The sequence below is a fragment of the Rhinoderma darwinii genome, chromosome 2 (genome assembly GCF_050947455.1).
Source record: "Rhinoderma darwinii isolate aRhiDar2 chromosome 2, aRhiDar2.hap1, whole genome shotgun sequence".
In the NCBI taxonomy this organism is placed as follows: Eukaryota; Metazoa; Chordata; class Amphibia; order Anura; family Rhinodermatidae; genus Rhinoderma; species Rhinoderma darwinii.
Window position 1 is genome coordinate 177710427 of NC_134688.1, and position 27554 is coordinate 177737980.

The 27554-nt window shown below is 40.3% G+C and overlaps 1 protein-coding gene and 1 long non-coding RNA gene across 2 annotated transcripts; both read left to right on the forward strand.

Annotated features, from left to right (window-relative positions):
* The first annotated feature begins 1102 nt into the window (after positions 1-1102).
* On the forward strand, positions 1103-21097 carry F10 (coagulation factor X). The gene is made up of 8 exons (XM_075852532.1): positions 1103-1440; positions 2543-2703; positions 7084-7108; positions 8992-9105; positions 10100-10231; positions 12159-12421; positions 12767-12884; positions 20039-21097. The coding sequence occupies exons 1-8, from the start codon at positions 1371-1373 to the stop codon at positions 20584-20586; spliced, it is 1431 nt and encodes a 476-aa protein (XP_075708647.1). The 5' UTR covers positions 1103-1370; the 3' UTR covers positions 20587-21097.
* Positions 21098-26400: 5303 nt separating this feature from the next.
* LOC142740874 (uncharacterized) lies at positions 26401-27554 on the forward strand. The gene is made up of 2 exons (XR_012880902.1): positions 26401-27029; positions 27075-27554. It is a non-coding gene; the product is annotated as an uncharacterized LOC142740874 (long non-coding RNA).

The following is a 27554-nucleotide window of genomic DNA, read 5'->3' on the forward strand; positions in this document are numbered from 1 at the left end:
TGAGATCAGAACTGGACCATGGAGCAATAGAAGAAGATGACCTAGTCTGATGAATCACATTTTCTTTTACATTATGTGGATGCACAGGTGCATGTGTGTTGTTTACTTGGGGAAAAGACGGCAAGAAGGAAGTGTGATGCTCTGAGCAATGTTCTCCTGGGAAACGTTGGATCCCGGCATTCATGTAGATGTTACTTTGACACGTACCACCTACCTATACATTGTTGCAGACCATGTACACCCCTTCATGGCTATGGTGCACCCAAATGGCTGCAGCCACTTTAAGCAACAAAGCATCCCCTGCCACACTCCAAAAATTGTTTAGGAATGGTTTGGGGAACATGACAAAGAGTCAAGGTGTTGAGTTAGCCTCCAAATTCCCAAAATCTCAATTCGATCGAGCATCTGTGAGTTGTGCTGGAAAAACAAGGTCAGATTCATGGAGGTCCCACCTCCCAACTTACAAGACTTAAAGGATCTACTGCGAACATTTTGGTGCCAGATACCACAGGTCACCTTCAGAGGGCTTGTGAAGTCCATGTATTAATGGGTCAGAGTTGTTTTTGGTGGCACGAGGGAGACCTACACAATATTAGGCAGGTGGTTTTAATGTTATGTTATGGCTGATGTTGCCATACCACACGCTTAATTTTATGTTTCCTCACCCCAGTTAATGACATAATAAGGAAGCTCACCTTAGTTACAAGTTTAGGTTCCCTCTGGTGAATATATAAAAAAAAAAATGTAGAAAAAATTATGACTTGTTACACATATATACTAGTATTTGCTTAATTTGTGCATTTGAGTTAAATATGTAGTATATTTACCTGCAGTCTTATGAAAAGCCAAAGAATACAGATTGTGATATGGCAATATGCTGTGCCAAATGACAAACTCTACTCTATACATATGACCATAATATGAATGTGTATATACATTGGTGTTTTTTCATGTGGGGTGGCAGAAGATCCATAGCTAAGCTAATCTGGACAGTAGCCATTTCATTTGTCAGTACACACTTTGTTCTTTGTCCTTTTAATATGTAAACAAAGCAAATACGGCGTATCTGAATTCCGAGGGACATATTGCATAAGACAAGCAAACACTTTCTTTTGTAAATTTCAGTCCTAACTTGTACATCTGTAAAGTACAGTTCTATATTTCTCGTTAAGAAAGCATTTAGCCAGTAAACAATTCTTAATGACATGTGGCTATAGCTCAGGGACGGTCCAGGTCACTTTCCAGTATTTTGCGCTCAAAGCAGGAATTTCCTAATTTCCCTTTCAAGCTGCAGCTTGAACTCTTGACTCTTTTTGTCACATTAGCCGCCCAAAAGGGAATAAGACCATTTCATTCAATAACACAACATCATGGCTGGAAAGACGTATCTCATACTTCTAATTTCGCTCCCCGTCGTCGTCCTTAAACCCGCAGAAAATGGTAAGCGATCTGGTTATCTGCTGTTTGTATGATGTGTCATTTGGAAGTGAGAAGATTTCTAAGTTGTCCCTGCATCTTTTCCCTAGGCAGAGTGACTATTCCAGAGAGCTATGCTCCTGTCCTGGGAATTGTACTATAGATCTATGAGGTGCATAGATCTTCTTGGAAAGTACACATCAATACAAGATATGATACAACTCTGCATAAATACTGTAAATCTAGAGCCTGTTTTTTGTCATTATTTAGCTGTGTCTAACATCACCAAGTCATACTGACACACTGTGCGCTGTATCCCAGAGAAATAGTGACTATTAAACATGTCCTAGAAATAGAAAAGTGTTGTCTTATTGTGCCCATTATTATGAAACATATTTTTCTTTAAAACATTGATAGAATTAAAACTTCACAGTCTGAGCTGAGCGAATTGTTATATCAGATACAGAATAAAATGTGATACCTAATAATATGAGATGACTGATGATGATGATGATGATGATGATGATGATGGAAAATCCCTACTTTGTAGAATGTAAAACCTGGTGTTACTGCAGCAACATTTCTTAATTTCCCCTACTGTAAACTTTTGATTATAAAATTTGTAAACTGATGTCAATGTCTCAGAGGCGTAGCTTGAAGCTCCTGGGTCACGTAAAATCTGTACTAAGGCCCTGCAACCACCACTGATTTATAGAATAGTTTATTACAGTTATGGCGATACCAAATATGTGTATATTATTTGGTGCTTTGTAACCACTACATAATAAAATTAATTACATGTAAAAAATATTGTGTTTGCCTGTTTCTTTAATTTTGTTTTTCATATATTTTTCAAACATTTCACTTTTTTTAAAATCCTATAATGGTATTTTTATTTATTAATGTACATATATTTAAGGACATTAGTCTGTTTACTAATAAGTAATTCCCAAGTATGCCCTAATAAGAGGCATCATGAACAGTCGGCCCTATTCATGGTGACTCAGTGGTTAGCACTGTTGCCTTGCCGTACTGGGGGCGTTAGAATCTGTGGAGAGTGCTGTGCAATATGTTGGAAATAAATACGTGCACCAGAATAATACTGACTGCCATTCTTGAATTGCAGTTTTTGTGACCCATAACGAAGCAAATGGCATTTTAAGAAGGTGGAAACGTGCAAATAGTGCATTTGAAGAATTCAAAAAGGGGAACTTGGAAAGAGAGTGTTATGAGGAAAACTGCAGCCATGAGGAAGCCCGGGAAGTGTTTGAGGATGAAGAAAAAACTGTAAGTCCTCCATGTTTCAATGTGTCTATGAAAAGAGACAGGGGCAGGTTTTGGGTTATGATCATTAACTGGATGGTACAGACTAACAAGACATATTAGGCATCATGTAAGAGAATTCGCAGGAAAGGTGGCATTGTTTTCCATAGTAACCAAATATAGTTGAGCTTTCATTGTCTAAGGAATGATTGGTTTCTATGGGCAGGCCTGCCAACACTCAACATTTACTGGGAGGCTTAAAAGTTTTGCGATCCTTTATTCGATGATAAAAACCAACATTTGACAAAGGGCTCTGCTCATGGTCATAATGTGCAGTTATTAAATGCAGCAGTGCACATTCATTTCTCTAAAAATCTATAAATTAAAAGGCATTTTTTAAGTAGTTTACCACAACATTCTTTAAGCAGTTCTAGATAAAATTTGCCATTCACAAATGGACGTTACCCAAACTCTTGTAAGCCAATTGAATGTCACAAGAGTTATTCTTTTAATTGTTACATTTTTCTCCCTACCTTATGTGGTGATCTATGTGCATGATTTTACATATTTGTGAAGCTATCGGTCAAATGTATGGTCAGATGACGGTCATGTGTCGGATGGGCAGTTAAAATCTCATGTCTATGATCAGCTTTACACACTGTTGTTTTTGTGACCTACTACCACATACAGTACTGTGTGTATATATATATATATATATATATATATATATATATATATATATACATACACACACTATATGGACAAAAAGTCTTGGAACACTTACACATTACACCTACAGGAGGCTTTATGAGATTTCATTCTAAATCGGTATGCATTAATATGGAGTTGGTCCCCACTTTGCAGCTACAACAGCTTACACTACACTCCTCTGGAAAGACTTTATCCATGATTTTGGAGTGCGTCTGTGGGAAATTATCCAGAAGAGCATTTGTGAGGTCAGCCACTGATATTGGATGAAAGTGCCTGGTTCACAATCTCCATTCTAGTTCATCCCAAAGGTGTTTGATTGTGTTGATGTCAGGGCTACCACACTAAACTCACCCAACCATGTCTTGATGGCCCTGCTTAGTGCACTTGGTGCAAACTGTTCCCACAAAGTTGGAAGCATACAATTTTCCAAAATGTTTTGGTATTCTGAAGCATTATGATTTCCCTTCACTACAATTAAGGGGCCCAGGCCAACCCCTGAAAAACAACCCCATAGCATTATCACTCCTTCAGCAAACTTTATAGTTTGCACAATGCAGTCAGGCAGGCAACGTTCTCCTGGTGATGCCAAACCCAGACTCGTCCATCAGACTGCCAGATAGAAAGCGTGATTCGTCACTCCACAGAACACGTTTCCACTGCTCCAGAGTCCAGTGGCGGCGTGCTTTACACCACTCCATCTGACGCTTGGCATTGTGCTTGGTGACATATGGCTTGCATGCAGCTGCTCGGCCATAGCAACCCATGCCATGAATCTCCCGGAGCACAGTTTTTGTGCGAATGTTAATGCCAGAGGAGATTTGGAACTCGTTGGCAACTTTTATGCACTATGAACCTCAGCATTTGGCGAACCTGTTCAGTAACTTAACGTGGTCTGCAACTTTGTGGCTGAGTTGTTGTAGTTCCTAAACGCTTCCACTTTGCAATATTACAACTTACTGTTCATCCTGGAATATCTAGGAAGGAGGAAATTTCAATAACTGACTTGTTGCGTCGGTGGCATCCCATTAACGTGCCACGCTGCAATTCAGTGAGCTCTTTAGAACAACCCATTATCTCACAAATGTTTGTAAAGGCGACTGCATGGCTAGGTGCTGGATTTTATATACCTGTGGCAATGTGACAGAATGAAACACCTAAATTCAATGACAATACTTTTATCCATATAATGTGTATTTGTACACTACCGTTCAAAGGCTTGGGGTCACCCAGACAATTTTGTGTTTTCCATAAAAACTCACACTTATATTTATCAAATGAGTTGCAAAATGACTAGAAAATATAGTCAAGACATTGACAAGGTTAGAAATAATGATTTTTATTTGAAATAATAATTTTCTCCTTCAAACTTTGCTTTCGTTAACGAATGCTCCATTTGCAGCAATTACAGCATTGCAGACCTTTGGCATTCTAGCTGTTAATTTGCTGAGGTAATCAGGAGAAATTTCACCCCATGCTTCCAGAAGCCCCTCCCATAAGTTGGATTGGTTTGATGGGCACTTCTTGCGTACCATACGGTCAAGCTGCTCCCACAACAGCTCTATGGGGTTGAGATCTGGTGACTGCGCTGGCCACTCCACTACAGATAGAATACCAGCTGCCTGCTTCTTCCCTAAATAGTTCTTGCACAATTTGGAGGTGTGCTTTGGGTCATTGTCCTGTTGTAGGATGAAATTGGCTCCAATCAAGCGCTGTCCACAGAGTATGGCATGGCGTTGCAAAATGGAGTGATAGCCTTCCTTATTCAAAATGCCTTTTACCTTGCGCAAATCTCCCACTTTACCAGCACCAAAGCAACCCCAGACCATCACATTACCTCCACCATGCTTGACAGATGGCTTCAGGCACTCTTCCAGCATCTTTTCAGTTGTTCTGCGTCTCACAAATGTTCTTCTGTGTGATCCAAACACCTCAAACTTCGATTCGTCTGTCCATAACACTTTTTTCCAATCTTCCTCTGTCCAATGTCTGTATGCTTTTGCCCATATTAATCTTTTCCTTTTATTAGCCAGTCTCAGATATGGCTTTTTCTTTGCCACTCTGCCCTGAAGGCCAGCATCCCGGAGTCGCCTCTTCACTGTAGACGTTGACACTGGCGTTTTGCGGGTACTATTTAATGAAGCTGCCAGTTGAGGACCTGTGAGGCGTCTATTTCTCAAACTAGAGACTCTAATGTACTTGTCTTGTTGCTCAGTTGTGCAGCGGGGCCTCCCACTTCTCTCTCTACTCTGGTTAGAGCCTATTTGTGCTGTCCTCTGAAGGGAGTAGTACACACCGTTGTAGGAAATCTTCAGTTTCTTGGCAATTTCTCGCATGGAATAGCCTTCATTTCTAAGAACAAGAATAGACTGTCGAGTTTCAGATGAAAGCTCTCTTTTTCGAGCCATTTGGAGAGTTTAATCGAACCCACAAATGTAATGCTCCAGATTCTCAACTAGCTCAAAGGAAGGTCAGTTTTATAGCTCCTCTAGATAGCAAAACTGTTTACAGCGGTGATAACATAATTGCACAAGGGTTTTCAAGTGTTTTCTAATCATCCATTAGCCTTCTAACACAGTTAGCAAACACAATGTACCATTAGAACACTGGAGTGATGGTTGCTGGAAATGAACCTCTATACACCTATGTAGATATTGCATAAAAAAACAGACGTTTGCTGCTAGAATAGTCATTTACCACATTAACAATGTATAGAGTGTATTTCTGATTAATGTAATGTTATCTTCATTGAAAAAAACTGTGCTTTTTTTTCAAAAATAAGGAAATTTCTAAGTGACACCAAACTTTTGAACGGTAGTGTATATATAAGTGTGTATGCATATATATATATATATATATATATATATATATATATGTATATAGGCAAAAAATAGAACCAAGTAACAGGACCAGGACTTCAATTTTCAAAGGAGAATTGTAGATTTATTCACCACAAAGTGAGAAAAATGAGCGACATTTAGGTCCACATGTGAACCTTTCTCAAGCTTTCCCAAAAATACCTCCATAACAATGACAGCCACAGTGCCCCCATAACAGTGACAGTCAACCCATGTTAGTGCCACCACCCTCAGTGACCACCATTAAAAATTACCCTTCCCAGCGTCCACACTACTCCTCTGGCTGGCAGTGCAGGACCTGGAAGATGCATGTGCGATAACTCTGGTGTCTCACATGCATTTACCACGTCCTGCCGTTTAGGGAAGAGAGAACGGGCTACTGAAACTTCTGCATCATAAAAATGTGACTGTTTTTTGACTATTGCAGCATTCTGTACCATCGGGAGGCAGACAAGCATGCGTTGTGCTTCCCTGATCCAGAGAATTGCAAATGATTAGTGAAGTGATAAAACATGATTTGTTCTATAATGTTAGCTCACTGTATTCTGACCTGGATGGATGGAACAAATTCTAAAGAAACCTAAGGCCCTATCCAGACGGCAGGGATAGAGTGATGGACCGTGTGAACGGCCTAGGAAAAAATAGAACATGTCCTATTTTTGCCTGTTTTGCTGGATCCCTCAATAGACTCAAGTCAAGTGACAACAGGTCCCGCACGGGTGCAAATCAGCCGTGAAAAACTACAATAATTAAACCTAGAAAATGTTCTTTTTTAAATGATTTGGATCATTAAAAGGATGTTTAGTTGTAACTTTTTATATTGTGTCTTTTGAAACAGAGAGAATTTTGGAGCAAGTATATTGGTAAGTATGTCATATAGTTTTGCAAATGCATTTTCCATAATAACAAGTTTCACAATCAGAATATTATTCTCAAGTTACTCAGTTTGTAAAAAGAAACCGATGTTTAATTCGCAATTGCCACTCTGCTCTGAGTGACCTTTCTAGCGACCAATTAGGAAACTACCGCTCAGAGCAGAGGACTGACGGAGGACTGGCAGTGAGGAGAGCCAAAGAGCACATCAAGTGCTTGCCTCAGTAGCTTTTGCGACTACGGTGCCAGGGAATTAAACATTGATTCAAGTTGCATGATCGAGACAAAAGGTATCGTTACAATGCCCTCCCCTATATGGCTTTGTCAGCAGTTTTGAAGCCTCAAAACAGCTGACCGGTACTTTTTAATCACAAATATAGGCACCGAACCTTATAGAGTTCTTATTATTATAAAATAAAGACGCAGCTATAGGGACTTCATATTAAGCTAAATTAATATATTAAATAAAAAACTTGTAGCTGGACTAACATACCTTCATTTGAAGAGTAGGTATTATCCCTCACTATGGATATTTTCTACATTTTAGCGCATTGGTTGGATCTCGAAAAAAATATAGGAAAACCAAACTTCCAAGTCATCCAGTAGGAATACACTACTCTAAGCTTTTTTTCAATGCATGAAGTAAACAACCAATTACTCATCAAGATGGCATGGGCAGGATCACAACACAGGGCAAAGGGTTATGTGACAAGTAAGATATAATAATAATAATCTTTATTTATATAGTGCCAACATATTACGCAGCACTTTACAATTTAGAGGGAACATGAAACAAACAATATCAGACATTACATAGTGACAAAGTTCATTTACAATTCAAACCTGGGGAGTGAGGACCCTGCTCGCAAGAGCTTACAATCTATGAGGAAATAAGGGAGACACAAAGTGTAACAGTGCTGGTTCAGTACAATGGTCTAGCCATTTTTATACACATGCGGTGGTAACATAAAGCTGCATGAGCCGGTCACCAGCCAATATCCGTGTATGACGGACATGAAGAGAAGGAGTGTGAGGGAATCTTATTCTGATGACTAATCTAAAAGGAGGGCCATGGAAAGGAGTCAGATTAGGGAATGTTATAGGCCTGTCTAAATAGATGTGTTTTCAGGGCATGTTTAAAACTGTGGATTTTGGGAATTAATCGGATTGTCTGGGGTAGCGCATTCCAGAGGACGGGTGCCGCACGAGAGAAATCTTGGAGACGGGAGTGGGGGGTTCGGATTATGGAGGATTTTAATCTAAGGTCGTTGGCAGAACGTAGAGCCCGAGTAGGGTGGTAGACAGAGATGAGGGAGGAGATGTAAGGAGGTGCAGCACTGTGGAGAGCTTTGTGGGTGAGAGTAATAAGTTTGAATTTTATTCGGAAGGGGATGGGTAACCAGTGCAGTGACTGGCACAGATTAGAGGCGTTGGTGTAGCGGTTGGTCATAAAGATGAGCCTGGCTGCTGCATTGAGGATAGATTGGAGAGGGGAGAGTTTAGTGAGGGGAAGACCGACTAGTAATGAGTTACAGTAGTCAAGACGAGAGTGAATCAGAGCAACATTGAGAGTTTTGGCGGTTTCCTCCGTAAGAAAAGAGCGGATTCTGGAGATGTTTTTGAGGTGAAAATGACAGGAGCGTAAAAGTGATTGTATGTGAGGAGTAAAGGAAAGATCTGAGTCAAAAATAACCCCGAGACATTCAGCACTTGGCTCAGTTACACAGTAGTGTTCTGTTGGTTTGGGGTTTTTTTGGGTGGGGGGCGGTTAGCAAGACCATAAGACAGGCAAAAAAGTGAAATTAAAGGAAGCCATGATTACTTGTGCTTGGTATCACTTCATAGCTCTTTTTTTTTTTTTTTTCTATTTTAGACGGTGACCAGTGTACAACTAATCCTTGTCAATATGGTGGGTCATGCAAAGATGGAGTTGGTGAATTCACATGTCTCTGCAATTCTGGATTTGAGGGCAAAACTTGTGAAATAGGTAAGCCTTTTTTTTAAATTGAGATATATCTAACTATTATGTGCAAGCCACAGAATGCGGAGTCAGTAGCAAAATCTTAGTTTCGAGTAACCAGTCACACCATTACAGGACGCATTTCAACTTTAGTTCCTAAATCCCTATTGTGAAACTCGCACTGCAGCCTTTTTCACTGACTTGCATATATATTATGTTTGCAATGTAAAACTGGATGTTGTCCAACATCCTTCCCGTTTTACTGCTATATAAGTACCTTGTTTTCGAGCCGACTTGAATTCACTCCAGGCTTTATTGGAATTCCCATGGCCCTTTCAATCAATATCCTTGGTCCATGCAATTCATGCAGGAGAGGGAGTAAGGAACGTTATAACTGGGGGGATATGGAGAGGACACTTAACCCTATTCCTTTCATCTATTTGCCATGCATCAAGGTATCATCCTTTAAAAGCATGGGACATGTTTATCTATATGTTCCATCGCTTCATCTTCTGGTTAGTGAAAGTCCCTGATTGACCTAAGTGAGAAAGTAGAGATAACATTTAGGATAGTTCAGGATCAACAATAGTAGATGATGAATGGGGCGCCCATTTCAGGGTGGCACTTCTGCTGTCAGGCAGTTGCAAAAGAGAGGAAAGTAGTAGGGTAATTTATGACACTTGTAAAATCATGACTGACCCTTGTGTGCTATCCTCTAGTAGGTTAAAAGCATGGTCAGCTTCAGCACCAGCAAAATCTGGGCAGATGTCCGGTCTCACTGGGATTTTACTATGGGGTGCTATTGGAGACGTATGCCACTTTATGATTATACAGTGGTATATGCCATAGCCTTCCGTCTGAGATATATATCAGAAAATCCTCCTGACATACCTATTACAGAAGGCTCAAACATAATGTGAAACTAGTCTTACATATACATAAATTATTTTCTAGTTATCCTTAAGATGTGCAGTCTGAACAATGTGAAATGAGTCTTACATATATATAAATTATTTTCTAGTTATACTTAAGATGTGCAGTCTGAACAATGGCGGCTGTGACCAGTACTGTAAAGTAGAAAACAGAGATGTTGTCTGTTCCTGCACCACTGGATATAAGCTTGGAGATGACGGGAAGTCCTGTGTTCCAACTGGTAATAACTGTCTAGAAAACTCCAAATTTATCAGATAGTGTTGTAAATGTATTTATTAATTCTTCCTTTTACAGTAGTAGAATGGCCCATTTAGCTGATAACCGAGGAGCTTGTTATGTAATATTTGATTGAAATGTTATTGAAACTTAAAGAGGTTGGATGAGATTAGAAAAGGGTTTGCTTGTCCACGGGCTATGGCTGGCAGCGCAGTCCATTCCTATTCTCAGTGCCACTCTTATTCTTTGGGTTGTGTATGGTATTGCAGCTTAACTCTGTTTAAAAGGACAAAAGAGGTACTGTTTCTAAAGGAAATAAAATGTAAAATAATCCATGTAGGCCAGGATCACACACATAATTTTTTATGTAGTTTTTGGCTTTGTTTTTTTGAGACAAACACAGGACTGAATACGAAAGATAAGAGAAGTTTTAGTCTGTGCTTTATACTTTTTCTTCTTGTTGGATGCAATCCTGGCTTTGGCATAAAAACTGCAATGAAAACTGCATATGTGATTCCAGCCTTAGTTCTCACACGGCAGATTTGTTGCAGAAATTTCTGTGACTGACCCATTTATCTGAAGGGAACGTGCATAAATTCATATGCTTGTTGCAGAAACAACCTCATTCAAATGAATAAAACTGATTTTAGGCCTCTGGCATGGTCTAATAGGCACACAGTCATGGCAGGTCAGGGGGCTTTCATTAGGCTCTCGGCTGCCATGATAACCTATGGGCTGCCCATGATTGCGTTTGCGGGCTTCCGATGGGTGACAGAGGGGGAGCTTCTTTTCTCTGTCAAACCACTTAACTGCCGCGGTCACTATTTACAGCAGCATTTACGTTGCAACAAGAGCCCGTCTGTCAGTCAACGGCGAGCTCCCGCAGTGATTACTCGGGCACAGCTCCCTTGCCCACGTGATCTCCATGACATAACTGTACGTCATGTTGGCTTACTGTACCATGATGTACAGTTACGTCACGTTGGCTTAAGGGGTTAAAGAGGACCTGTCAGCTCTACTGACATGTATGTTTTAGTAAATACTTGTATTTGCCATGAAATAACAATTCCAGAGCATCTTTTCTTCATTCCTCTGTTATTCCTGCTGGAAATGTATGAATAATTGTATGTATAAATGCACTGCCCTTGTAAATTGGATGTGCCCAAACACAGTCTGACACTGTTAGCACTGATGGGACAATGTCACCCCTCATTTAATAAGGGGGATAGTAACCCATTATGCAGTAGTCTGATTGTGAAGTCATGTGTTACTCTACTCCCTCTGGCTCCTCTTTTACTGGCTGTAGGTAAGGAAAAAAGGGGGCAGAGGAAATGAAGTAACATATGACTGCAGTATAAGACTAGACAGGGTTTGTTTGTTTGTAGTCTGCAACTATGGATACACATAGATCTTCATGGGAGCTGTAAACAGAAAACGGCAATATATTTTTAATTAGGACTATTTGCAAAGTTGCCTCATTATTTATTTTGAATACATAGGAGCAGCAATAAATTGATGCAGAATTGTACATAGTCTTTCAGGTTAAAGGGGAATGCTGCATAAGTAAACATCTGCATTATAGGGCCCTAATTAGAATATATAGACTTCCATTGTATACATTGATTTTAATGGGCACTCTCTCAACACGCTCTGCTAAGGACCCCTCATATTTTTTTAGCTTAACATGTCCTAACATAGCATAGAACAAATTGTTACCTAAAGCAGACAATCCCTTTAGCCACTGCGCTATGAACACTGAAATACGTTCTATACACATTTATTCTATTACAGCATGAACTCGTGTTATCTGTGAACATTTAGTATATCTGTAAAATAAAATTGGGTGGATATTTCCTCTATTTGCCAGTGTGTTCTCATTGTTAGAATTGTTGCACTTCCATAACATTATAAATCTTGACTGTGTGGTGCAGACCAATATCCCTGCGGGAAGAGAGCTGGCTTCAGAGTCAAGAGGTCAGTACCAGAGGATGCGGAAAATCGTACAAATCATACAGATGGTTCTCAGATAAGCAACGCTACAGCAAGTCCTGCTGACTCCTCAACACTGGGTGAAAACATCCAGCGAGAAGATGTCCTTCCTGATCCTCCTCTATCAGAATCTGACTTTGACTATAATCCAAATGAGAGAATTGTGGGTGGAAAGGACTGCAAATTCGGTGAATGCCCATGGCAGGTAACTAGTAAACATGAAATGAATTAAATATGGATTTATACAACTGGTGACTGACGCCACACAACCTCAAGTGTCCTGAGAAGAGCTTTAATTAACATGTTTATCGCAACACATTTATGAAAGGGAAATCTCTGAGAAATCTCATTCTTTATTCCGGACTAGGACTGTATTGGCGCCTGTTCTGCCTCAGTGGGGCTCCCAGCACTGATGGCATTTTATGACCTGTCTGATGTCTGAATTATTCACACATTTATGAAATAACTTCAGTTTGTGCAAAGCTTGCTCAATTTTACTCATTCCGGGAACCCATATATATCTTTAATGTAATCTGGTAAATCATTGCAGGCCGTCTTGTTGGGTGAAGATGATGAACCATTCTGTGGAGGGACGATCCTGTCCAAGCAGTTCATCCTCACTGCAGCACATTGCATGAATCAGACAAAGTACTTCAAAGTTATTATGGGTACGTTTCCTGGTCAGCAAATATACGTTAAATTGTAATGTGAAAATAAAAACGTCTCTGGATGCTATGAGGAACAAGGAGACATTTAAACTGAGTCAGTTTTGATACGCATGGCTTATTGTGTAAACTTTTCTTGACTCCTTTTAGTCGGTTTCCCTCCTATGCTTGTGTCGTGGAAGGTCCAATGACAATTCCATACAGTTAGGCCCCATGCACACGACCGTGCCCGTAATCACGATCCGTGATTACGGGCTCGGCCAACCGCGGACAGCCGTCCGCATTTGCAGGCCATGCTCCCATTATAAAGTATGCACGTTTCTATGGTCCGGATACCATCCCGTAAATATACGGGGAAGTTTCCCTCGGCCATAGAAATGAATGGCTCTGTAATTATGGATGAAATCTACAGTCGTGTGCATGGGGCCTTAGAGGTTATAAACTGTCATTAGATAAATATATCATTAATGTGGACGTCAAGGCCCTTCTAAATAGAAAAAGGCAAAGAAAGATAAGACAAGTGGAAGATTCTATGAGCTTAACAAGCTATCCTAAATAAGAATGTATTATACTAGAATAGATGGTCATCCAGTTGCAGTCCAGCTACAATTTTTAATAAAATACATTTATTGTATATTTTTACATATGGCAGTACATATACAGTGTATATAGAATCTCTGTGCCAAAATACAGTCTCATAGAGCTACTGAAACCTTCATAGATTACATTAGTGACGTACCCTGTAGAATTGTGTAAGATAATAGAATGCAGCATTGCAATGTGGCCCTTAAGTCCCACATCAAAAGTTGGAAACCTCAGGAATAGCAGCACAGTCAAAAGGCGTAAGGCAACAAGCTAATAACCTATGGACCCAGTTTCCACAAGAACACCATCTGCACAACATTTATTTATGTTTCTGTGGTTTTCCCTGTTTTTTGGCTACTCTTGCCAACATAATTGGCTTAGTAATAATAATAATAACAATAATAACAATATTACCAAACTAAAAAATTTCTACTAATTAAACTTCGGTATAACAAAAAAAAAAAAGGGGTTGAAGGCTGCTCCCCTCACCTTGGTGCAGGGTCCTGGTGCAGGGTCCTGGTGCATCCAGATACCAACTTGAACGTAGAGAAATTTATTTCAGTAGGTGGAACCAGCACTCATCTGCTAAAAAGTCCTTTTTATTTGTAACATCAATACAAAAAATACAGAGCACCTACAAATAATTAATCCAATTGACGTGTTTCTGACTCCAAGTCCTTAGTCACTTAATGACCGCCAATATGCCTTTTCACGGCGACCATTAAGGGTACTCCTGTGTCATAAGCCCGGTACGTGTGTCCTGTGCGGGCTAAAGTGGGAGTCGGGCGGTCTTAAGACAGCCGGGCACCTGTTCTAACTGGGGGGATCGATTTCAACATTGATCTCACCCGTTTAACCCCTTAGATGCGGCGCTCAATAGCGAGCACAGCATCCAAATGGTTTTGGAGGGAGGGAGCTCCCTCTCTCACCCCACTGGCACCCTGCAATTGCAATCGCAGGGTGCCGATGGCTTCTATGGCAGCCGGGGGCCTAACAAAGTCCCCCAGATCTGCCTGTAGTGGATGCCTGCTAGGCCATGCCTGGCAATGATCTAGCAGATCAGTTTTACACTCACAGGCAATAATACGCTGCAATACGTAAGTATTGCAATGTATTATGAAAACGATCAGAAGATCGCATAGTGAAGTCCCCTAGTGGGACTAAAAATAAAGTTATCAAAAAGTATAATAAAGTTAATAATAAATAAATAAAAATCCCAAATTAAAAAAATGAAAAACCCACTTTTTCCCTTATTATATACTTAAATATTTAAAAATTAAAACATTACACATATTTTGTATCGCCGCATCTGTAATGACCCCACCTATAAAGCTATTATGTTATTTAACCCGCACAGTGAACGCCGTAAAACATCAAATAAAAAACAATGCCAGAATTGCTGTTTTCTGTTCATCCTGCTTTCAAAATAATTAGATAAAAAGTGATCAAAAAGTTGCATGTACTCCAAAATGATACCAATAAAAACTAGAAGTCGTCCTGCAAAAAACAAGCCCTCATATAGCTGTATCGGCGGGAAAAGAAAAAAATTATGGCTCTTAAAACATGTCGACACAAAAACAAATATTTTTTTTTTTTAAATGTGTAAAAGTAGTAAAACATATAAAATCTATATAAATTTGGTATCGCCACAATCGTAATGACCCACTGAATAAAGTTATTATGTTATTTATACCACACAGTAAACGGCGTAAATCTAAGACGCAAAAAATTGTGGTGAATTTTTTTTTCCCGATCCCCCCCCAAAAAAGTTAATAAAAGTAAATCAATAAATTATATCTACCCCAAAATGGTGCTATTAAAAATTACAACTTGTCCGGCAAAAAACAAGACCTTATACAGCTATGTCGACGCAAAAATAAAAAAGTTATAGCTCTTGGAATGCGACGATGGAAAAACGTAAAAAATAGCTTGGTCATTAAGGTCTAAAATATGCTGGTCATTAAGGGGTTAGTCATAACACACGGAAGTGAAAACATGCTCATTTAAATGTCCTACACACCCTTCTCAAAACACCCCAAAAATAAAAAGGGGTGTAAGATGACAATTAGAGACAAATATATATCTCGCAGTATATTCAGTTACCAACTATATTATCCCATACACAAGATTTATACAAAACACAATGAATAATATGATACAATTGCAAAAATATAGTAATAACATTCAATAGTTTAAAATTAATTCACTTCTGAAATTCAGACCCATAGGAAAACTGATGTTCATCATAAGTATCCAAAACCCTTCACGGCTTAGAAGAGATCTCCTCTGGTCTCCACCCCTGGCAGGTAAAATAACCCTTTCAATGCCAGAGAAACTAAAATCGGAGAGATCTCCCCCGTGAGTACCAGAAAAATGTTTGGCCACATTTGATGGATTTTTAACTTGAGGATTTACAGAACCGTTAATATGTTCCCTAATTCTGGCTTTTAATTGGCGGCTAGTGCAGCCGATGTAACTAAAAGTACAGATTGTACAGTCTATAAATGATATTACGTGTGCTGCAATTAACCCTTTTATTTTATGGACAATTCCATCAACTTTACTAGTAATTTCTGTTATTTGGCATATTTACAGTATAAACATCTACCGCCACATTTACAGAAGCCTTGCATATTTAACCAGGTACTATTTAGGGTATGTTCACACGCAGTGACCAAAAATGTCTGAAAATAAGAAGTTTTTCGCTGCGTATTTTACGGCCGTTATTGGAGCTGTTTTTCAATGGATGCACTTCTTTTTCGCGGGCGTCTTTTTATGCGCCGTATTTTGACAGCGACGCGTAAAATTAAAGCTCGTCAGAACAGAACACCATAATCCCATTGAAAGCAATGGGCAGATGTTTGTAGGCGTATTAGGGGCGTTTTTTTCAGGCGTAATTCGAGGTGTAAAATGCCAGAATTATGTCTGAAAACACTGCGTGTGAACATGCCCTTAGTTTTTTCGTTTGTAAAAGACTTGGAGACCGGTGTGAACCTAAGGTGGGTGTTTTTCTTGTGGAAAATCTATACCCTTTATGCAGACTGTATCGTAGGCTGTCATCCTGCATAAGCATAGGAACATATTTATCCACAATATTTTTTATTTCATTAGACTCTACACTATATGTGGTTACCAGAATGGGACAATAATTATTTAATTATTATTAGTTTTAGTTCTGTACCTATTTCTGATTTTATTTTTGGGAAGATCTGTTCCATTCTTTTTATCAGCTATAGTGGTGGCCCAATTCTGATTGAACGCAATCTTTGTTTTATATTATGTTCCTCCATTTTATATTGTTCTGTTGTAGAACAATTGCGTCTTGTTCGAACTAGCTCCCTTAGTGGAGTACCTTTAATTGCATGAGATGCATGACACGAACCTGAATGGAGTATGGCATTCCTTGCAGTATTTTTTCTATAAGTGCCTGTGTGAACAGAGTCCTGTTCAATATGAGCTACAATGTTTAAATCCAAAAAGGAAACCTTCAATTTATCCCAAGTGTAGGTGAAAAATAATCCACAGGGATTGTTATTAATGTAATGGACAAAGTCTGGTATGGCCGTCACATCATACATGTACATGCATGTAGCGGCCATACCAGACAAGGTCGTTACAAAAGGGATTTACATCTGAAAATATATACATTTCCTCCCACCATGCAACGAACAGGTTAACAAGCGAGGGAGAAAATTTCGTCCCCATTGCTGCTCCCGTTCGCTGCAGGAAAAATTGGTCTTTAAACATAAAGAAATTGTTAGAAAGTAGATCATCTATGACCATAAGTATGAAGTTGCATAAATCTAAAGAGTAATTAGAATACTTTTGAAGATGAAAATAAAATTGCTGTACGCACTAGAAAATGTGGAATGGAGGCATAAAATGATTCTATATCGGAAACCATCCAACTATAATTTTTCTGCCACACAAAACCTTTCAAATTCTCCAATACATGTTTAGTATCATTAAGATATCCAAAACAATGGACGACAAGGGGTTGGAGTACAGAATCCACCCACTCACCAAGTTTTTCATTTACAGAACCGATCCCCGCCACAATAGGTCTCATAGGGGGCAGAAAACGGTCATTATGTATCTTAGGGAGTGAGTGTAATATAGGCACCACTGGACATTCTGGCAATAGATATTCATATTCTTTACTGTTTATTGCCCCCAAAGGCAAGCCTTCGTCCAGTATACTTTTTAATTTAATATTTATGCTCCCTGTGGGGTTATGACTTAATTTAGTATAGGTACTCTTATCCTCCAACATTCTTTCATTTAATAAAATATACAACCCTTTAGTGACCGCCAATACGCCTTTTCACGGCGGCCACTAACGGGCTTTATTCTGATGCATACGTCTTTTCACAGCTCTGCATCAGAATCTGTGGCGCCGGGAGCAGTTAAAACTCCCTGTTCTCAGCTACTTCCAAGCGGGCAGATCGAAATCCACCTGTTTAGCCCCTTAGATGCGGCGCTCAATATCGAGCGCCGCATCTAAGTGGTTTTGGAGAGAGGGAGGGAGCTCACCCCACTGGCACCCTGCTATGAGATTGCAGGGTGTCTTCTATGTTTTCTATGGCAGCCGGGGGCCTAATAAAGGCTCCCAGTCTGCCTGTACTGGATGCCTGCTAGGTCATGCCTCTGGCATGGCCTAGCAGTTTCCTGTCCATTGTAAACGGACAGGCAGTAATACACTGCAATACAGAAGTATTGCAGTGTATTATAAAAGCGATCGGACGATTGCATAGTGAAGTCCCCTAGTGGGACTAGTAAAAAAAAAGTTTAATAAAATTCTTAATATATAAATAAGTGGGGGAAAAAATTAAAAACCCGCTTATAAAATGCTTTATTATGAAAAAAAAAAAGTAAAAAAGTTACACATATTTGGTATCACCACGTCCATAACAACCCCAACTATAAAGCCATTATGTTATTTAACCGGCCAGGCGAACGCTGTAAAAAAATAAATAAAAAACAATGCCAGAATTGCTGTTCATCCTGCCTTCAAAACAATGTGATAAAAAGTGATCAAAAAGTTGCATGTACTCCAAAATGGTACCGATAGATTCTACAAGTCGTCCTGCAAAAACAAAGCCCTCATACAGCTGCATTGGCGGGAAAATAAAAAAGTTACGGCTCTTCAATTATGGAGACACAAAAACACATAATTTTGAAAAAACTGTTTTTACTGTGTAAAAGTAGTAAAACATAAGAAAACCATATAAATTTGGTATCATCGCAATCGTAACGACCTGCTGAATAAAGCTATTATGTTATTTATACTACACGGTAAACTGTGTAAATTAAAGATGCAAAATAAGAGTGGCGAAATTAAAAAAAGTTAATAAAAGTTAATCAACAAATTATATGTACCCCAAAATGGTGCTATTAAAAAATATAACGTCCCGCTCAAAAACCAGTCCTTATATACAGCTATGTCGACGCAAAAATAAAAAAGTTATATCTCTTGGAATGCGACGATGGATAAACTTAAAAAATAGCTTGGTCATCAAGGTTTAAAATGGGCTGGTCACTAAGGGGTTAAACTGGTGTTTAAAAGAGCAATAACAGACAGTGAGGTCTGTCGATAAAGTTGATTTTATTGGCAGACCTCACTGTGAACTCTTAGTTATTTTTTAACAGAAAAATTGCCTTGTATTCCTGTTTAGACATATTTAGTTATTATCTCTACCCTAGAATGCAACTCCATTAATTCCTGTTGAACTAGGGCCTGAAACTTATCCAGGATTTTTGGAAGGGATTGTACAGGGTAAAAATAAGGATTCTTTGTATCAAAATATTCCGCTTTTTGTACATTCTTTTCCCTTGCGATGTTCAAGTCCCCTTGTAATTCCTGCAGGTTCTGAACTGCCATGCAATCAGCAAACGTTAACTGTGGAAAATCTGCTGTGGGAGATCTCTCAGGTCTTCGTTTCTCTGGCATTGAAAGGGTTATTTTACCTGCCAGGGGTGGAGACAAGAGGAGATCTCTTCTAAACCGTGAAGGGTTTTGGATACTTATGATGAACACCAGTTTTCCTATGGGCCTAAATTTCAGAAGGGACTTAATTTTAAACTTTTGAATGTTATTACTATATTCTTGAAATTGTATCATATTATTCATTGTTTTTTGTATAAGTATTGTGTATGGGATAATATAGCTGGTAACTGAATATCCTGCGAGATATATCTTTGTCTCTAATTGTTATCTTACCCATCTGAGGACCCCCCACCTTTTTATTTTGTTGTGTTTTGGGAAGTGTGTGTAGGACATTTAAATGAGCATGTTTTCACTTTCTTGTGTATTATGACTAAGGACTCGGAGTCAGAAACACGTCAATTGGATTAATTCTTTGTGGGCGCTCTGTGTTTTTTGTATTGATGTTCTTACTTTGTTACAAATAAAAAGGACTTTTTAGCAAACGAGTGCTGGTTCCACCTACTGAAATAAATTTCTCTACGTTCAAGTTGGTGTCTGAATGCACCAGCACCCTGCACCGAGGTGAGGTGAACAGTTTTGTATTTGAGACAAAAAAATACATTCTCTATTTTGTATCATTTTACAGGAGAGATGAATACACGTAAGAAGGATGGTACTGAATCAATACACAAGGTGGATAAGATAATTATACACCCTAAATTTGTCAGGTTAACCTACGACTTTGACATAGCCGTGGTAAAGCTGAAAGAAGCGGTTAACTTCACTGATAATATCATTCCGGCATGCCTTCCTGATCCTGATTTTGCTGAGCAAGTCCTGATGAATGAGAGACAGGCAATGGTGAGCGGTTTTGGACGTCTTCATGAGCGAGGGGCTCAGGCCACAAAACTTCAGATGCTTTATGTACCCTATATCAGTAGACAAACTTGCAAAGAGTCCAGTAAGTTCACCATCTCAGAAAACATGTTTTGTGCTGGCTATGACAAAGAGGTGAAAGATGCTTGTCAGGGAGACAGTGGTGGACCACATGTCACCCCATACAAAGACACTTATTTTGTTACTGGAATTGTTAGTTGGGGAGAAGGTTGTGCAAAACAAGGCAAATATGGTGTATACACAAAAGTGTCCAATTTAAATAAATGGCTTAGAGGGGTATTGAAACGACACCAGTAATTCAAGAAGAACCCCACCTACCTACCCAGCTTCATTGAAGCTTTACCAATATACTCCACCAACTTACTTTTTAAGGTGTTACAATTTCTCAAAAGGTTTCTTGATGGTTCACTCTTTATAACAACTTGCAATACATGCATATTAAAATAGATTTGTAGCTATTTTAATTATCAAAATAACTTTACAGACTCTGCATATCTAATGAGAAAGTGGCAATTATACTAGCTCAGATTTTAGACTTTGCGTCTACAGCCCCAAAACTCCTTATAGTGCACTGCTTTTTATATGTAATAAGGAAGAAACAGAAGCAGCAAGATATAAGTAATCATAAACTGGTGGTCTTGTTGGTAAATCATAAACATGCTGGTCTTGTTAACTCCAGGAGTATCGTTGTGTTCAGAACATGTAATAGTACAAATAAACATGTATCACGGTTAGCTTTTGCATTATCATGGCAATTTGGTAATATTGATATGTGTACAGCATCAATAAAACTTACTAAAGCTTTTAATGTGTCTGTTCTCTGGCAAAGGCTAATACATACTTGTTCAAAATATGACAATATCTGAAAGCAGATACCTATACCGATATAACAGGTTCAACAACATTATGAGTCACATTATCCAATCTCCATTTAATGTTTTTACAATGTAATATAGCGCCATCTTTCCAACATTGTTAAAATGAGCCCTTGGCTCTTTCCCTTGTTTCTTTTCTATCTTCATTTTTGAAAAGCTAAGAAATGCAGTTTGAAAACACTGGTGATGGACTACAAGTGTATTTGTCAATTATTATAGATAGTATCCACAAACAGTGCTTGGATGAAGAATGAGCAGGTTAGGTAGCTAAGTAGGAACATCTGCAGTCTGGGGGATAATTTCACCCCTGAAAATTGTAGATCAATCATAGATTGCAAAATTCTTGAATCAAATCTGGCAACATCTCTGTTCTCTCTCTTCTGTACCAAGGTTTTTGACAGTAGAGGCCAGACATGTATGAGAAAGCTTTTTTATTTTCCAAATCGGTATTCAGTCCATAGCGATACCTCAATAGCCATACCATACAGTTTGCATTCAGATTCACTTGTACCTCCACCCAAACCAAAAACATGGCTTAAACTAACTTCAATGTATGCATTCAATAACTGATTACACAGCTATGAGTCGGGAGATATAAGCTGTCTAAAGTGTATGGCAGATTCCATACCTTGATTGCCTGATTAGTGTCACCCTTTTAGCTTCCTGTATAAGCCTGGCCATTTTACTTCCTTCTTTCCAGACTATTGAGCTTCCTGCCTCTAGTCTAATTCCTTGATGACTTACTCTACAAACAACTGCTGCTTATTTGTCTACCAAACTTGGATTGTTTCCTGGCTACGTCTCTGCCTTACGCTACAATCTGTTGCCACTTATCTGTGTACCAAACTTGAATTGTTTTTCTAACCATGTCTCTGCTTTAGGCTGGGTTCACACGAGCATATTACGTCCGTAATGGATGGAACGTATTTTGGCCGCACGTCCCGGACCGAACACACTGCAGGGAGCCGGGCTCCTAGCATCATAGTTATGTACGATGCTTGGAGTCCCTGCCTCGCTGCAGGACAACTGTCCCGTACTGTAATCATGTTTTCAGTACAGGACACTAGTTCCACGAAGAGGCAGGGACTCCTAGCGTCGTACATAACTATGATGCTAGGAGCCCGGCTCCCTGCAGTGTGTTCGGTCTGGGACTTGCGGCCAAAATATGTTCTGTCCATTACGGACGTAACATGTTCGTGTGAACCCAGCCTTACGCTACAAAATGTTGCCTCTAATCTGTGTACTGAACTTGGATTATTTCCTAACCATGTCCCTATCTTATGCTACAAGCTGTTGTTGGTTATCTGAGTACCGAACCTGGACTGTTACTTGACTACTCTTGCTATTAACCCCAACCTTCCAGATTCTTTCAGCCAGTGGACTCTGTATCTGCTTCCAGCCCTTGACACTACATGGCCAAAAGCATGTGGACACCTGACCATTACATTTATATGAGCTTGTTGGACATCCCATTCTAAAACCATGGATGTTAATATGGATTTAGGTTCTCATTTGCGGCTAAAACAGCCTTCACTCTTCTTTGAAGACTTTCCACAAGATTTTAAAGGGGTTTGTGGGAATTTGTGCCCATTCGGCCAAAAAGAGCATTTGTGAGGTCAGACACTGATGTTGGACGAGATGGTCTGACTCGCAATCAGCATTTTAATTCATTTTAAAAGTGCTGGATAGGGTTGAGGTTAGGTTTCTGTGCTGGCCACTCGAGTTCTTCCACACCAAACTCATCAAACCATGTCTTTATGGACCTCACTTTGTACACGAGGCACAGTAATGCTAAAAGAGGAAAGGGCCTTTCCCAAACTGTTGTCACAAAGTTGGTGTCACGAAGGGTCTGTGGATCCACTGAGCCATACCGCCTTGGCGGTAAATGTCTATAGTTTGTATAGGTACCTGTGGCAGCTCAGACAACAGCAGGGCAGGCTCGGCTAGGACTAGGCAGCAGGTAGACGTGGAATACAGCACGACACGACTTTGGCACAGCACAGTGCGCGACCAGGTATGGCGTTATCTACAGAGGGGGCTGTATGGCGTTCTCTACAGGGGGGCTGTATGACGTTCTCTACAGTGGGGGCTGTATGGCGTTATCTACAGGGGGGGCTGTATGGCGTTATCTACAGAGGGGGCTGTAAGGCGCTAACGCCATACAGCCCCCCCCCCTGTAGAGAACGCCATACAGCCCCCCCCCTGTAGAGAACGCCATACAGCCCCCCCTGTAGGGAACGCCATACAGCCCCCCCCTTGTAGGGAACGCCATACAGCCCCCCCTGTAGAGAACGCCATACAGCCCCCCCCTGTAGAGAACGCCATAAAGCCCCCCTCCCTGTAGGGAACACCATACAGCACCCCCCCCCTGTAGGGAACGCCATACAGCGTCCCCCCTCCCAAAAAAATGCGACCTACAGTGTGTCCTACAAAAGACATGTATCCCCTATCCATAGAATAGGGGATACATGTGTGATCGCTGGCAGCGATAGGGAGAATGGGGGACCGAAAGTCCCCCCAAGTTCTCCATGACTAACCTCTAACTTCCGGCGTCTGCGCAGCTCAATAACAATGAAAGGAGAGCTGGTCACGCATGCGCAGAAGCTCCATTCATTTCTACGGAGCTGCCGACACAGACCCCGGAAGTCCGAGGTTTGTGATGGAGAACTTCAGGGGACTTTCAGTCCCCCGTTCTCACTATCAATGCCAGCAATCACACATGTATCCCCTGACCTGTGGATAGGGGATACATGTCTTTTGTTTAATGGCAGAGCGGGAAGATAACTCCCTGCTCTGCCGTAGTCGTGTTCAGTGGCGTCGCGCTGTAGCAGCCATAGCGGGCGACACGGGCCCCCTCATGCCGCGGGCCCCGTAGCAGCCGCTACGGCTGCTACGGCGGTAGTTACGCCACTGCATTCTGTGTTCTAGCACTCGGCAGTCTTCCTCTGTGAGTTTGCATGGTCTACTGCTTCGTGGCTGAGCTGTTGTAACTCATAGATGCTTCCTCTTCACAATAATGACATTTACAGTTAACCGGTGCAGATCTAGAAGATCAGAAATCTCACAAACTGAATAATGTATGTGTCATGATCTGTGGGTATGTGGACCCACTGGGCCGTACCGCCATAGCGGGATAGCAGCTGGCCAAACAGTGTACCAAATAAAGTCTATAGTCCGAGCAAGGGTACCTGTGGTAGTACAGGCAGTAGCAGTGGCTAGGCTCAGATGGGACCTTAGCAGCAGGAACCAGGCGTTGTGTAACACAACACGACTCCAACTCTTTTAAGGCACAGGGAGAAGGTAGCACGGGATACAGGTAGCAGGAACGGGAACACTGGGTACAGGAAAACACTAACGAACCATTTGCTAGACTGACACGGGAAAACACAACAACGCTCAAGCAATGAGTGAAGGTCCCTTCTTATAGTCCAGGGTGATTAGACAATTGTAAACATGTGTGCGATCTGGCCCTTTAACGCCGGGACTGGGCTCGCGCACGCGTACCCTTGTGGTCACAGGAGGCAGGACGGCCGCATGTGCTGGCATCTCCGGTAAGGAAGGCGTCGGCAGGATGAGAGGAGTCTGCGGTCTGCGGCCGCGGACGTTACAGTATGTAATGATAGAGCAACTTCAGAACAAAAGCTCAAACAAACGAGACAAAATGGAGTCCTGTATCCCAGCTGTAAAGAAAGTGGATAGCAATGTGGTTTGTCTCGGAGCTGCATGAAATAATGAACAAGTATAACATTTTAAAAAAATACAATAATAAACTCTGAAAAGATCAGCACTGCTCATAAATATACTTTTAAGTAGCCATATGAATACTGCAATAGGGTACTGTCCAGTACAATTCGGCCTCATTTTTCAGGTGATTTCTTATCGCTTCGGCGTCTGTCAGAAGCGCTCGCTCCCCTTCATTCAGCTCTGTGGATAGTGCTGTTGTTCAAACTTCCTCCTAATCAGAAGACTGATGGACAAACAGCTGATCCTTGGATCCTCTGGGAAGCTGATAGATGGTTTCTTTTCTCCAAAGGAATTGCAGTGAGAGAAAAGCAAAAAAAAAAAGCCATACCAACCGATTAACCAGTTACTTGTCCTGCATTTATTTAAAATTTACAACATCATTTCTTGAATAAAAGCATATCAGCCTGACCTGCAGGCTACATCAATTGATCCTTAGCGTATACGTCTGACAAGTTTCGCCAATTCTGGCTTCATCAGAGACATGCTTGTTTATGGAGATTGTATGGCTTTGTGCTTCATTTTATCAGCTCCTATGTCAATGTATAGAATCCTTGTTTGAATGTTCATCCAGTCGTATTAAGCCTTCCTCTGATCCAGGAATAGGGGTAAAACAAAGTTGTATAATTTCTCCTATCCCTTCCCTTTTTCCCATCCCTTGGTTGAACTTGATAGACATAAGTCTTTTTTCGACCGTACTATGTAACTAATATGCAATGGGTGTGGCTGAAACACCTGAACTCAATAATTAAGAGGGCTGTCCATATACTTTTGGCAATATAGTGTATTTTTAATCCTCATATGAAAGTCTATAAATCTAAGACCATTGCCAAATTCACTCACCAGACGTGGTATTGCAGCAACTCAAGACGCTTGGATTCTTTTGTGAGCCTCTGGTCTACTAGATACAGGGAGAGAAAGCACAACAGCATTTTCAATGCAATACTGCTGAACTACGAGGACACAGGCGTAGGAACGCTCAAGCAGAGAGTCACCTATACTTATTGCCTACATTTATCATAGCAGATAAGTCTGACCAAACGTTTATTTTTGGATCATTTGTAATACTTTTTAAAGAGGTTATGTGGGGACTGAAAAGTATTAGCAGTCTACTCACTGCAGTATGTGAGTACACTCGCTAATATACATTCCGGTCGTGCTAATTCTGGGATTTTAATAGATTTTTACAGTGCTGGCGGGGGACCGGAAGTCTAACTGCACAGTCTTCCTTTATGGCGAAACGACTCTTTGCCATGTGACAGCCAAAGCTATACTCTATATAATCGATGTAGCAGTAGTACAGCAGTGCCAGTCATATGACGAAGAGTCATGTCATCATGAAGTAAGACTGTGCCGCTAGACTTCCGGTCCCCGTTAGAACTATAAAAATCTATTAAAATCTCATAATCAGCGTGACGGGGGATCGGAATGCATATTAGCGAGTTTACTCACATACTGCAGTGACTACACTGCTAATACTTTTCGGTCCCCACATAACCCCTTTAACTGAGACATGTTATTATAAGGCTCGTGCAAAAATGCTAGTCAAATAATATGAATTTTGTATGGAAATATACATAATATTTTCACTACCTAAAGTGGATTTCAAGTATTAATACTGAAGTCTGTGTTATCACGTTAAATAAATAACTTCTTTTTTTCAAGCTGCATACTTAGTGTGCTGTCCAAATTACTTTTATATATACTATTTTAGATAAAATCCTTGCAGTGGATCATGTAAACTGGCATTAATTTGATTGCACCCCTATCCTTTATCATTGCTTCGTTTTTTATTTATTTAGAAAAAAAGGGGGGTCATAACAAATCAGAGCTCTGTAACAGAAGAGCCCAATGGATTAATGTTTAATCACAGAACAAACTGTAAGCTTTGTCTGTTTATAATTTGTCTCCATGTCACAATGGATGATGATGGACTGAGTAATACCTGAGGCAGCCTGAACATAAGACTGTGACCATATTTAATTTTTTGGTAATGAAAGAAGGAGAAATGTCTTATTCTTGAGGCACATGTAGACAGTTATTTTTAATAAAGTCGCCATAAAAAAGACAACAACAATGCCTCCATATCTGCTTATCACTGTAAGGGTATGATCACACGGCACCGTCCGTAATGGCTGAAATTACGGGGCTGTTTTCAGGAGAAAACAGCTCCGTAATTTCAGCTGTCATGGCATGTTGAGGCGCTATTTCGCTGCGTCCATTACGGACGTAAATGGAGCTGTTTTTCCATGGAGTCAATGGAAACCGGTTCCATTTACGTCTGAAGAAGTGACAGGCACTTCTTTGACACGGGTGTCTTTTTTACGCCCCGCGTTTTGGCAATGACCGTGTGCACAGAACGTCATAAGACCCATTCTAATGAATGGGCAGATGTTTGCCAACGCTATCGAGCCGCATTTTCGGATGTAAATCGAGGCGTAAAACGCCCGGTTTACGTCCGTAAATAAGCCGTGTGAACATACCCTAATTATTTTGCCCTACTCTGCTCTACCTTGCAGATACAACTTGAGAAAGGTCCAGGATGGACCAAAATGTTGTTGATTTGCTATAGCATATGATTATTGTGCTTTGGATGAATTATGATATACAAATTTGTTATGATTAATAAATAAATCTACATATCAATAA

Coding starts and splice junctions, on each gene's coding strand:
- F10 (XM_075852532.1), top strand. CDS start 1,371: ATGGCTGGAAAGACGTATCTCATACTTCTAATTTCGCTCCCCGTCGTC. Junction 7,109..8,991: donor ATTTTGGAGCAAGTATATTG/GTAAGTATGTCA, acceptor TTTCTATTTTAG/ACGGTGACCAGTGTACAACT. Junction 9,106..10,099: donor GGGCAAAACTTGTGAAATAG/GTAAGCCTTTTT, acceptor ATTATTTTCTAG/TTATACTTAAGATGTGCAGT.